This window comes from Pituophis catenifer, unplaced genomic scaffold (assembly GCF_029215685.1).
Source record: "Pituophis catenifer annectens isolate HBS135680 unplaced genomic scaffold, rPitCat1.0.hap2 SCAF_8, whole genome shotgun sequence".
Lineage (NCBI taxonomy): Eukaryota > Metazoa > Chordata > Lepidosauria > Squamata > Colubridae > Pituophis > Pituophis catenifer.
In genome coordinates, this window is record NW_027256888.1 from 77,655,783 (window position 1) to 77,669,368 (window position 13,586).

Below are 13,586 nucleotides of genomic sequence, written 5' to 3' on the forward strand. Positions count from 1 at the left end.
AAAATATGGAATGGAATGGAATGGAATGGAAAGGAAGAGAAGAGAAAAGAAAAGAAGAGAAAATATGGAATGGAACAGAACAGAACAGAACAGAACAGAATAACCTTATTGTCACTTTGCATGTACACTGATCAGCATACATTAAAATGAAATTTCATTTCTGCAGGGATTACTCATTTAACAGCTGCAGGGACTAGGTGGCTCAGAGGCTAAGACACTGAGCTTGTCGATCAGAAAGGTCGGCGGTTCGAGTCCCTAGTACAGGTCTCTTGCGGTGAGCAGTGGGGTTGGACTAGATGGTCTCCAAGGCCCCTTCCAACTCTGTTACTGTTACAGATACAGTAATCTGACTTGTTACTTGAGAAACGTGGCAAGGAAAGTCGTAAAATGGACCAAAGCTCACTTAATTTCTCACATAGCAACCTAAATTTTGGGCTCAATGGGGGGGGGGGGGGTCGTAAGTTGAGGACTACTTGTACACGCTGCGAATAGCATGCTCCTCTCGCCGTTTAGCTCAAGACATTTCCATCCCTGAACTACCTCCCCCATAATTCCTCGCGGCAAGGATTGGGTAGGGCCTCTTTCCTAAGGATTAGACACCTAAATGCCTGATTGATTTGCCAACCCACGGCCGGACAGAGAAAACGGCCTTCCTCGTGAACGCACACATACGTATCCCTATTGTTCTGGATGGCGCTGGGGTGGGGGGAATTAAAAAAAAAGGGGTGAAAAAGGACCGAGAGGATATTCCTCTCAGGCGCAAAGGCCACCGCTCCGCGCTCTCCGACGCATGCGCGATGCGGTCAAGAGGAGGGGATTTTAAAAAAAAACCCTGAGGACCCCGACCGGAAGAGGCGGGCCTTAGCGCCATCCCCGCCCGGCGCCCCTTGTCATTGGCGGCCCTGCTTTGGAGGCACCGCAGGGACGGCGGCGATGTCTTGCTGCGGAAGCGGCGCCGGAGGCCTCGGCCGCCTCCTTCTGCTCCGTAAGTGTGTGTGTGTCTGGCCGAAGGGGGGGGCGCCCTCCCCTTCCGGCCGGGGTCACGTGACCGCGGGGGCCCCCTCTTGTCCGAGGGACTACAAAGCCCATCATCCATCCCCCAGGGTAGTTTCAGGGCGAGGCAAGCTGGGGATGATGGGTGGTGGTGGGGAGAGGAGGGAAAGGCTAGGCCACGCTGGCAGAACGGGGGGGTGGGTGGGTGGGAAAGGGACTACCTCCTTACCCATCATCCCCAGCCGGCCTCATCCTGGCCCAGTTAACGTTGGGCGACAGGACAGGCCTGGCCTGGCCTTTTTTTTCCTTCCTGGCTAACCTGGAGCATCTTTTTTTTTTTTTCTCCCCTCTCCCAGCCTGGCCTTTTTTTTTTTTTTTCCCCTTTCCTTCCCCTTTTGGTCCTGGACTACAACTCCCATTATCCCCAGCCAGCAAGGCTTCTCTCTTTTTTTGTGATTCCCCCTTTTTTCCCCCCTACTTCCCATGGTTCCCATCGCCTGGGGGAGGATTATTGTTTTTTTTTGGGGGGTGGGGGGTGGGGATCAAATCAAGGTGTCCCATCCAGGAGTCTTTTAAGGACCTGAAGTGACCTAAAACCCCCCCTGAATAAAATGAAATAAATAAAAAGTGGAATAAAGACCAAATAAAAATGGAATCAATGAAATTCTCTTGCGACGGAACTCCCTTCAGCCGTATTTCTGCTGGAGTGAGGCCTGTGAGTTACAAGACGGTTGGGGCCTCCTTGCCTTGCTACTACAGGGTTACTCTCCTGGAAAAGGAACCGATTCCATCCATTCAGATTAAAGGGAATCGATTCGGAGAGTTAAAAGTTTGGTCCGAGTGGTTAAGGCGCCTGGTTAAAAAGCAGGTGACGGTGAGTTCTAGTCCCGCCTTGGCTATGAAAACTGATTGGGTGACTGTGGGCCAATCACCAAGAGACTGTGAGTTCTAATCCCGCCTTAGCTATGAAAGGCAGCTGTGACTTGAGCCAATCACCAGGAGACATTGAGTTCTAATCCTGATTTAGGCATGAATGCCGCCTGGGTGACTTTGGACCAATCACCAGGAGACTGAGTTCTAGTCCCACCTTAGCTATGAAAGGCGGCTGTGACTTGATCCAATCACCAGGAGACAGTGAGTTCTAGTCCCACCTTAGCTATGAAAGGCGGCTGTGACTTGAGCCAATCACCAGGAGACAGTGAGTTCTAGTCCCACCTTAGCTATGAAAGGCGGCTGTGACTTGAGCCAATCACCAGGAGACAGTGAGTTCTAGTTCCACCTTAGCTATGAAAGGCGGCTGTGACTTGAGCCAATCACCAGGAGACAGTGAGTTCTAGTCCCGCTTTAGGCACGAATGCTGCCTGGGTGACTTTGGACCAATCACCAGGAGACCGTGAGTTCTAGTCCTGCCTTAGCTATAAAAGGCGGCTGTGACTTGAGCCAATCAACTCTGTAAAATGTTTTTTTTAAAAAAAGAAAGTGGGATTTTCATTTGAATACTGGCAGATCTATTGTATCCCGAATATCTGCAGAGAACAAGAATTGGATACTTTCATTGCTAAAATTGTGATGAGTTGATAACTGCCCTGTGTGGACAGCTAGTGTGTGCACCATCCTCACAAAAGTGTGTTTTGTTTGCAGATGGGGCTGGGCGCTTGATAAAAGTAACAACACGTAGTAAGGCAATTCTGCTTGGAAAGTTTAGCTTGGGTGTCGTGCGCACAATCGTGGCTCCTTCAAAACATTTAACTCCTATTTGTTGGTACTTATAAAATGCAAATACAATTGTCAATCTGTGCAGGAGAATCTCAAGAGCTACATTTCCTCATTTTGCTCTTAAGTTCTGTCGACCTGCATTCCTTCTCTTTCTTAAAACAGCAAAATAAAAAAATGTAATAATGCAATATGAAGTTCAGTTCCTGGCTAAGTATTAAGTCGGGCAAAGGTCTGAGTCTTAATTGCTCTGTAATTCATTAAACAAGAGGTAACTAATGCAACAATAATAAGCTTTGGGTGACACCCAGTATAGCAGAGGTGTCCATCTTTGGCAATTTTTAAGACTGGCGGACTTCAACTCCCAGAATTCCCCAGCCAGCCAGCATGGCTGGCTGGGGAATTCTGGGAGTTAAAGTCCACAGGTCTTAAAGTTGCTAAGATTAGACACTAAACACTACACGGTTTCACTCCTTAACCTTCCTAACTGGAATGTTGGCTATTTCCAACATTCCCTCGGGAGAAGGGTGGTATACAAATATAATAAACTAACTAACTAACTAACTATTTCTGTATCTTTGATGTAATTCACATTTGGCTGGAGAATCAGTGAAGACTTTTAAAAAGAGTTTTAAAATCTCTGTTCTCCTAAATATACTGAGCAGGGTGGATTTGATTTAAATCGAGTTGATTTAAATCACAATTTAAATCACGATTTAAATCACTAGTAAAAAGGCTTGATTTAAATCAACTCGATTTAAACCATAATTTTTAAAGAGCAACTGTCATCTCTGCTACTCCTTTGACCCACTGTTGACTCACCGATAGTCCCAGTGTTGCAGAATATACAGCCTCCTGCTACATAAAAAAACTAAGAAACTAAGCTCCATTTCATGCTGAATAAACTAAATTATTTATGTATCTTAAATAGAAAACTATCTTACGATAGATTTTTACCCCCAAAGTTTTTTATTAAAATAAATTCGATAAAAATCAAAAAAATCCAATTTAAATAAAAAAAATCTGATTTTTTTGATTTTTTTTTTTAAAAATCATTGATTTTTATCCACCCTGATACTGAGACACATCTTCCGAATGTTGCTGCTTTTCTTTTTCTGGAGTTTTTAAAGAAGTGCCATTAAAGGTGCAAACACAGGTATCTACCTGGTTCCTTCCACACCTGGTCCATCCTTTGTAACCAACTGACCTATGGGCCCATTCTCCAGTCTTAGCCTTCTCCTCCCACCTCTGCTTACGAATACAAGATGGCCACGGTGAAACATGGTGGAACCCAGTTTCCGATCTTACCATGTTGCCCAACATTATTGGAGCCTGGCTCCTTTCCCCATCTACACGATTAAGTAGATCGTTCTTAAAATCGTGTGGCAATTGCAAGCGTCAGCTCTTTCTTTACAGGTTGAAATTAAAATAGGTTTAATTGCAGTGCGCTGAGATAATCAGAACTATAAAGAACCTAAGACGAAGATAATACAGTTGTGTGCTTAAAGAAGGTTAGGTGGGATACGCATCACAAGGGGGCAACCACACAAGTGAAAATGGCTTAAACTTAAGCAGCGACAATCCATGAAAAAAGAGCTGTGGTGGCGCAATGGTTAGAATACGATATTGCAGGCTAACTCTGTCCATTGCCAGGAGTTTGATCCTGACCAGCTCAAGGTCGATTCAGCCTTCCATCCTTCCGAGGTCGGTAAAATGAGGGCTCAGATTGTTGAGGGCAATGCGCTGACTTTGTAAACCGCTTAGAGAGGGCTGTAAAGAATTGTGAAACGGTATATAAGTCTTTTTTTCTCCAAGTTTTTTATTTTTTATTATTTTTTTTACAAACGTATCAATGCATGAACAGTGGCACCTGGGTGTCATACATTCTAATACAAGAGCCTTGGTAGTACAGGGGTTTAAGGCACCCTGTTATTAAGCTTATTAAGACCAGCTGCCTGCAATTACTGCAGGGTTCGAATCTCACCAAGGCTCAAGGTTGACTCAGCCTTCCATCCTTTCTAAGGTAGGTGAAATGAGGACCCAGTTTGTGGGGGCAATAAGCTGACTTTGTATAAATATACAAAAGGATGAAGGCTATTGCTGAGCACATTGTAAGCCGCCCTGAGTCTTCGGAGAAGGGCGGCATATAAATCAAATTAAAAAAATAAATAAAATAAAAATAAAACTAGTAGAATTAATCATAGTTATTACATTCAATCAACTTCTATATTTCTAATAATAATACACATATTAAGTTGCAGTCTGTCATTGTTCAATTATTCCACATTTTCTTTTGTTATTGCTTTTATTTTATTATTTAAAAGGATATTTATTTATTATTTATTTATTAGTCATATTTCTATGCCGCCCACTCTCCGAGGATTCTGGGCGGCTTACACCAAAGACAGTATACTAAATAGCATATTGCCCCCAACAATCTGGGTCCTCATTTTACCCACCTCGGAAGGATGGAAGGCTGAGTCAACCTTGAGCCGGTGAGATTTGATCCGCTGATCTGCTGAACTAGCAGTCAGCTGAAGTAGCTGCAGTACTGCACTCTAACCACTGCGCCACCTCAGCTCTTATAAGTATATCGGTATACACTAATATTCCCCCTTCTCTTATTTCTATCTCTTCTTCTAAGTTTTAATCATGTTACCCTTTATTAAAAAACGTTTTCTTTCTATCCTGCCTAACTTCTAGTCATGTCACCTACCTGAAAAAAGAAAAGAGAGAGAAAAAGAAAAGCAAATCAGAACAACAACAAAAAATAAATCATCTATCCATCGTCTCTTGCCCACTTCAGTACTTTAATTGCTATACTTTTTTTTGACTTGCCTCCCTCTCATATTCCTCTTTTGGATCTTTATCTCTGTCTGTATCTATTTCTTTGCTGTCCAATCTAGATATTTCTCCCACCTCCGTGAAGCGGTATATATAACTCTTTAAGTGCTATTGCTAAAAGGAAATAAGCTATGGCTAAAAAAAATGGGGCTGAAGAAGGAAAGGAGCGTGTCCCTCACAGAGCTCAGATTTTTCAGGATTAGCCAGCATCCTGGCTGCAGAAACCAAGCCTCTTCCCAGATCGTACATAAAACCAGGGTGGATTTGATTTAAATCGAGTTGATTTAAATCACAATTTAAATCATGATTTAAATCACTAGTAAAAAGGCTTGATTTAAATCAACTCGATTTAAATCATAATTTTTAAAGAGCATCTGTCATCTCTGCTACTCCTTTGACCCACTGTTGACTCACCGATAGTCCCAATGTTGCAGAATATACAGCCTCGTGCTACATAACTAAGCTCCATTTCATGCTGAATAAACTAAATTATTTGTGTATCTTAAATAGAAAACTATCTTACGATAGATTTTTACCCCAAAAGTTTTTTATTAAAATAAATTCGATAAAAATAAAAAAAATCCGATTTAAATCAAAAAAATCTGATTTTTTTGATTTTTTTAAAAAAATCATTGATTTTTATCCACCCTGCATAAAGCACACCGACATAGAAAAAAACAGAAGGGACAGATTCTCTCTTAGAAAAGTCTACTGCCTTGCTAGAGACGGGTCCACCCTACAGTAGTGGCCAAAATTGTGGAAATCTTTTGGGAAAAGTGTATTTTTGAGGTTTAATGGCAAATAACACCACTTTTTTTCTTTTGGAGTTTCAAGATCATCCTATTCCACTGCTGGAATGGCCTGGGAATAGCCCAGACCTTCACCCAATTGGAAATATATGGAGCTGACTAGAGAAACTTGTTAGTCAGAAGCGACCTAGCAATAAAACCCAGTTAATAGAAGCCATCATTCAATCTTGGTTTCACATTATAACAGCTGCAGAACTCAAAGACTTGGTTCACTCCATGGGAAGACGTTGTAAGGCTGTAATTCATGCTAAAGGTGACCCAACTAAGTATTAACTGACATGGGGATCATTCTTGTATCTCTCGTTTTTTCTATGGTGATCATTTTTGTGTAGCTCGTTTTTTCTATGTGTTTCACTTTTCTTCTTTATACTGTAACTGCTATTCTAAGAGCAAATCCTTCATCAAAGTTATTGCATTACATTCTTGACTAAATTATCTTTCCATTGATATATAATTTTATGGTACTACTCCCCCCCCCCAAAAAAGTGATGTTATTAGTTACTTTTAGAAAATACACATTTCCCAAAAGGTTTCCACAATTTTGACCACTACTATAAAGCCCAAGGAAAAGTTTAACCAGCCAGAAATGGGGCTAGGTCAGGGGTGAAATCCAGCAGGTTCTGATAGGTTCTGGAGAACCGGTAGCGGAAATTTTGAGTAGTTGGGAGAACCGGCAAATGCTACCTCTGGCTGGCCCCAGAATGGGGTGGGAATGAAGATTTTGCAATATCCTTCCTCCAGGAATGGGGAGGGAATGGGAATTTTGCAGTATCCTTCCCCTGGAATGGGGTGGGAATGGAGATTTTGCAATATCCTTCCAGGAGTGGGAGGGAATGGAGATTTTGCAGTATCCTTCCTCCAGGATTGGGGAGGGAATGGGAATTTTGCAGTATTCTTCCCCTGGAGTGGGGTGGGAATGGAGATATTGCAATATCCTTCCCCCAGGAGTGGGGAGGGAATGGGTTTTTTTGCAGTATCCTTCCCCTGGAGTGGGGTGGGAATGGAGATTTTGCAATATCCTTCCCCCAGGAGTGGAGAGGGAATGAGTTTTTTTGCAGTATCCTTCCCCTGGAGTGGGATGGGAATGGAGATTTTGCAATATCCTTCCTCGAGGAGTCGGGAGGGAATGGAGATTTTGCAGTATCCTTCCCTTGGAGTGGGAAGAGAAGGGAGATTTTGCAGTATCCTTCCCCTGAAGTGGGAAGGGAAGGGAGATTTTGCAGTATCCTTCCCCTGGAGTGGGGAGGGAATGGGTATTTTGCAGTATCTGTCTCCTGCCACGCCCACCAAGCCATGCGCACAGAACCAGTAGTAAAAAAATTTGAATTTCACCACTGGGTTCCCAGTATTACTCTGATCAAGTTAACTGTCCAATCAGTTTCCAGCTTTTTCCTGTGCATTTGTTCCAATGTGTGTATGTGTGTGTGTGTGTGTGTGTGTGTGTATATATATATATATATATATATATATATATATATATATATGTGTGTGTGTGTGTGTGTGTGTGTGTGTGTGTGTGTGTGTGTGTGTGTGTATGTATGTGTATATATATATTTATTTATTTTAAATAGCAGGGCGTCTTTCCTATAATTGATGCATCTTAAGCTGCTGAAAATTTGCAGATGCTCTAAAGATGAATCATTTATCGTTTTTCCCTTTTTTCGTGTTGTTGTTTATAGTGCAGAAGAATGGGGTACGGCACTGCTCCTATTCGGCCACCCGGAAAAACCTGTACATCACTAAAGATACAAAGGTTATTTGTCAAGGTTTCACTGGCAAACAGGTACGTGCCCGAATGGCCAATTTCTTGTACCTTTGCTCATGTCGTAGTCCAGTAGCTTTTGCTGTACGTTTGCGGGAAGCGTAGAATTCCTTATCAGGGCTTCCTTATTGCAGAGATCAGAAGTACAAGCAGGCCTGCCTCTACTTACCATCGGTTGATTAGCGACTTTTTGAAGTTTACCATGGACCCCCCCCAAAAAAGGGATTTACGACCCGAATCTGAAGTACTGATGGCCTCTCACACTCTCTCTGTGTCTCACACACTAAAGGTCACATAACTGCACTTCAGGGGCTTAGCAACACAGTTGTATGTAAGATGAGATGAGACAAGCAAGAAGCAAAGATAACCTTTATTATCCTTTTTTTACTGGGAGCACACGGGCCCACATTAAAAATGAAATTCTGTTGCCTGCTGTCAAAAGAAATGATAATTGATGTATTGCACACATACACATTCTATACACACATCTATTCATCCATCTATTCTACACTGTACTGTACTATACTCTCTCTCTCTCTTTCTCTTAACTATACTAATACGATACTATACTATCCATCCATCCATCATCCTATCCTATCCTCTCTCACACACACACTATACAATACTAATACTATACTGTATTATACTAATTCTATACTTATACTATATTATACTAACCCTATGCTATACTATGAGGAGATCAACCCTGACTGCTCTTTAGAAGGCCAGATCCTGAAGAGGAAACTCAAATACTTTGGCCACCTAATGAGAAGGAAGGACACCCTGGAGAAGAGCCTAATGCTGGGAAAGATTTGAGGGAAAAAAGAAGAAGGGGACGGCAGAGAAGGAGGTGGCTGGATGGAATCACTGAAGCAGTCGGCATGAGCTTAAATGGACTCCAGGGGATGGTAGAGGACAGGAAGGCCTGGAGGAAAATTGTCCACGGGGTCGCGATGAGTCGGACATGACTTTACAACTAACAACAACAACAAAATGCTATGCTATATTATACTGATACTATATTATACTAATACTATACTAATACTAATACTATACTATTACTATACTATATTAATACTATACTATACTATATTATACTAATACCGTGATGGTGAACCCATGGCATGTGTGCCACAGGTGGCATGTGGAGCCATATCGGTGGGCACGTGAGCTCAAAAACGGACCTTCGGTCCCACTGGAAGTCAGCAAACAGGCCATTTCTGGCCTCCGGAGGGTTTCTGGGTGGGGGTGGGGAAGGCCTAGAAAGGCTCTGGAGCCTGGGGAGAGCGAAAAAACGGGCCTACTGGGCCCGCTGTGCCAAAAGTGGGGGGGGAGCGCTAGGGAGTCACACCCATGCACGGGGCATATAGAATTACGGGTGTGGGCACGCGCATGCGCGCCTTCCCGCACTCCCTCCACTTTTGGCACACGATGGCAAAAAGGTTAGCCATCACTCTACTAATACCATACTATACTATATTATACTAATACTATACTAATACTAATACTAATACTAATACTATACTATACCATACCATACCATATTATACTAATGCCATACTATATTATGCTATATTTACAGCCGTTTGCTACATCCAGCAGTTACGCAATGGCATTTTGCAACGATTTTGCTAAAAGTTGCATGCAACGAAATTTCATTTTAACTTCCCCCTTTTTAAATGTGGAAATTTTAAATTTTTAAATTTTAAATTCGTCTTTTTATAGGGGTATGGGTAAGGCATTTTAAATTGGGGAGCCATTTTAGATTTAATTCTGTTTTAAACGTATTTTAATTGTTTATATTGTATGTTTTTTAACTTTGGCTGTGCACCGCCCCGAGTCCTTCGGGAGAGGGGGCGGTATAAAAATCTAATAAATAAATAAATAAATAAATAAAACAGGCCTACTATACTATACTATACTATACTAATGCCATACTATACTATATTATACTAATACTATACTATACTAATACTTATACTAATACTATACCATACCATACTATTATACTAATTATATACTATTATATTATATACTATTATATACTATTATACTAATACTATATAATACTAATACTATATATACCATACCATACCATATTATACTAATGCCATACTATACTATATTATACTAATACTATACTATACTATACTATACTATACTATACTATACTATACTATACTAATACTAATACTAATACTAATACTAATACTAATACTATACCATACCATACCATACCATACCATACCATACCATACCATATTATACTAATGCCATACTATATTATATTATACTAATACTATACTATACTAATACTATACTATACTATATTATACTAATACTATACTATACTTCCATCCATCCATCTATCTATCTATCATCTATCTACGCCCATGCAGTTATATACATGTAAATATTAATCACTGTCCATTTTGAATACATAGCGGAAAAGGGAAACTTGAGAATTGACAAGGCTGATGCTATATTTACAGCCGTTTGCTACATCCAGCAGTTACGCAATGGCATTTTGCAACGATTTTGCTAAAAGTTGCATGCAACGAAATTTCATTTTAACGTATGCCGATCAGTGTGCATTCAAAGCGACAGTAAAGTTGTTCTAAGTCCATTGCATCAGTTGTGCTTTTTGATTGTACCTCCCCACACAGGGCACTTTCCACAGTCAACAGGCCTTGGAGTACGGTACCAATTTAGTAGGAGGGATTTCGCCAGGCAAAGGGGGCAAAAGCCACTTGGGACTTCCAGTTTTTAATTCCGTCGAGGAGGTAAGACCACGGAACCACTATACGCCGAGCGCTGTTTGGGTCATTTCAATTCCGTTTCATCGCCTTGATGTTTTCTATGTGGCTGCTTTTTTAAAAAAAAATAGTTGTAAATTTTCTCGAGACAGAATTATCAGGTGTTTGAACCCCATCGTGCAAACTGTTCGGCTAAGATGGGTTGTGATAGAAGAAAATATTCGTAGCTCAGGGTTGAGCTATGGAATCCTTGGTGCTCTCTGAGCTTGGTGGTTTTCTTGCAGACATTTTATTACCAAATCAGGCAACATCATCAGTGCTAGAAGGGACTGGGGTTTGCGGAATGGAGAAGAGGAGGAGGAAGAGGACTGTTGGGGATCCTCTGTGTTCTCTGAACTTGGCAGTTTTCCTGCAGATATCTGTTCTGCCCCAGCTATGGACCCCAAAGAATGCAGCACACACAAAAGTCCGTTCAAACCTTAGTTTACTAAATAAACCAGTTTTTTACAACAACGGCTGTTAATTAACTGCATTAGTAGCCGCCAAGAATTCAAAGACTACTGAAAGCTTACTGTGATTTGCAGAATGCCCAGAAGCAATTTGCAGGAAGCTGATAAGATAAGCAAGGCAAGACACGAAGGTATGTGAACAAAGTCGTTCCCTGCAAATTGCTTCAGTCGGCGTTTCTCAAATAGGTTAAGGGAGTGGCCAATTAGCCCCAAGCCTTACTCTCGAGGAGACCTCCTCCTGAGGAGCCACTTCTGCCTTTTGGCAGCTCTGCATGCCCATGCATTGAGAAGAGGCTCCTCCTCTTCATCCTCTTCACCCATGGAAGCTTCTGGAGGTTCTGAAGGCCCTAGCTGAATCCTCACCTCTGGCACCACATCTTCTCCAGCCTCCTCATTGTCCAACTCGAGTGCCAGCTGCACAGGCTGCTGGCGTAGCACCACACCAGCCTCCTCGCTGTCGGAATCAGCTACTAGCTGCACAGGCCCCCGACGGGCCACAACAATATCTCATGACCAACCTAGGTAACATCATCAGTGCTAGAAGGGATGGTTATTTTGTTCGTCTGAGTTGATCAGCCATCAACAGGCATGTAGAGATAAACAACATCTACATGCCATTCGAAAGAGACAACCATAAAGCTAAAAGACCATAAACCATAAACAGCCTTAGTAGTACAGTGGTGTAAAGCACCCTGTTATTAAGACCAGCTGCCTGCAATTACTGCAGGTTCGAATCTCTCCAGGCTCAAGGTTGACTCAGCCTTCCATCCTTTCTAAGGTAGGTAAATTGAGGACCCAGTTGTGGGGGCAATAAGCTGACTTTGTATAAATATACGAAAGGATGAAGGCTATTGCTTAACGCATTGTAAGCCACCCTGAATCTCCGGAGAAGGGCGGCATATAAATCAAATTAAAAAAAACAACAACTCATCAGCAATCAACAGCCAGATAAGCAGAGATTAACACAGAGATTAATACGAGACCAACAATCAAATAAAGAACTACCAACTCGGGCAACCAAGTTTAACAGTAAGCAACAACATAATCAAGGAACCACCAAGAAAATCCTCACCAACACTGACAGGGCAAGCCACTAATGTATTTAAAAGTGCCTTCTGTCACTGATGATGTTATCTAGATTGGTAATAAAACGTCTGCAAGAAAACAACTGAGATTGGTGGCCTGTGCATTTGATGGCTGAAGTTAAAATGCTGTTTTTTTTAAAAAAAAACCTTTAAAGTCCTGAATTTTTTGAAACCAGATTCTTGGAAAGATAGCTTTTACCTGCCTGGGCCCTAACTTTTAAATTTCTGAGGTTCTGCTTGCTTGCTGGCCCTGCACAAACCCTCAGATTGTAGCATCTTTTTGACATGACTTCTCATCTTTAGATTTCCCTGTCATTTGGATTTTTTTTTTTTTAATAAAAATCCATTTTTTGTCTTGGTTTCATTTACTGTGTGTTTTCATTACAGCTGATTCATTTGTTAATTTGTTCATGGACCTTTTTTCTTAAAGATAATTGCATGTTTGTTACTCTCTGTTAACAACAATAACCTGCATTTTTACATTTTTTTTTTTAAACTAGCAGGGTAGGAATAAAATCGGGAAGAGGTGGTGGGAGGAGATTAAGCTAAAATGTAAGATTGTAAAGGTATATACCAAGAACATTTTCCAACAGAGTGAGAAGTGTGTTTGTTCTGTCGAAAGTTGTTAGTTCCTCAGGGTGAAAATTGTTGCGGAACCAGTCTCAAGAATAAAAAGTGGGCAGAGCATCTAATTGTATAATTACACCCTTTTAACTTGAAATTAGATATTTAGATTTTAACGGGGCCGTGTGAAACATTCAGAAGAGGGCTTCGCAAAGCTCATTAATGTGAATTAAGACCCTCTTATCAAATTGTTCAGGCAACTGCATCTTTTGCAAAGCTCTTGTAAAGGCCACAGGTGGACGACGAATAAACCGAGCGCGGCGGTTCAGGAGGGCTGACGATTTGCAGGTTTGCGTTTGAGACCCGGTTGCTGTCACGAGACTGGGTGAGCTCCAGTCACGTGTTCCAGCTGACCCAGCAATTTGAAAGCAGCGGCTGCAAGTCGATAGATGGGTACCACTTTGGTGGCCAGCTTAACGGGGACACAAAAAGAGGACCCCCAACTGGGCATCCCCTCAGCAGCGGTGATGTAACCTTTCGTCCTTTCAATC

General features: G+C 41.8%; 1 protein-coding gene across 1 annotated transcript in view; it reads left to right on the plus strand.

Annotated features, from left to right (window-relative positions):
- Window positions 1-862: 862 nt before the first annotated feature.
- SUCLG1 (succinate-CoA ligase GDP/ADP-forming subunit alpha) overlaps window positions 863-13,586 on the plus strand; it is a 29,459-nt gene continuing 16,735 nt past the window's right edge. Inside the window, exons 1-3 of the mRNA XM_070948573.1 lie at window positions 863-985; window positions 8,039-8,142; window positions 10,788-10,904. Coding sequence (XP_070804674.1) covers window positions 934-985; window positions 8,039-8,142; window positions 10,788-10,904 — 273 coding nt within the window. The 5' untranslated portion in view covers window positions 863-933. The remainder of the gene's footprint in view (window positions 986-8,038; window positions 8,143-10,787; window positions 10,905-13,586) is intronic.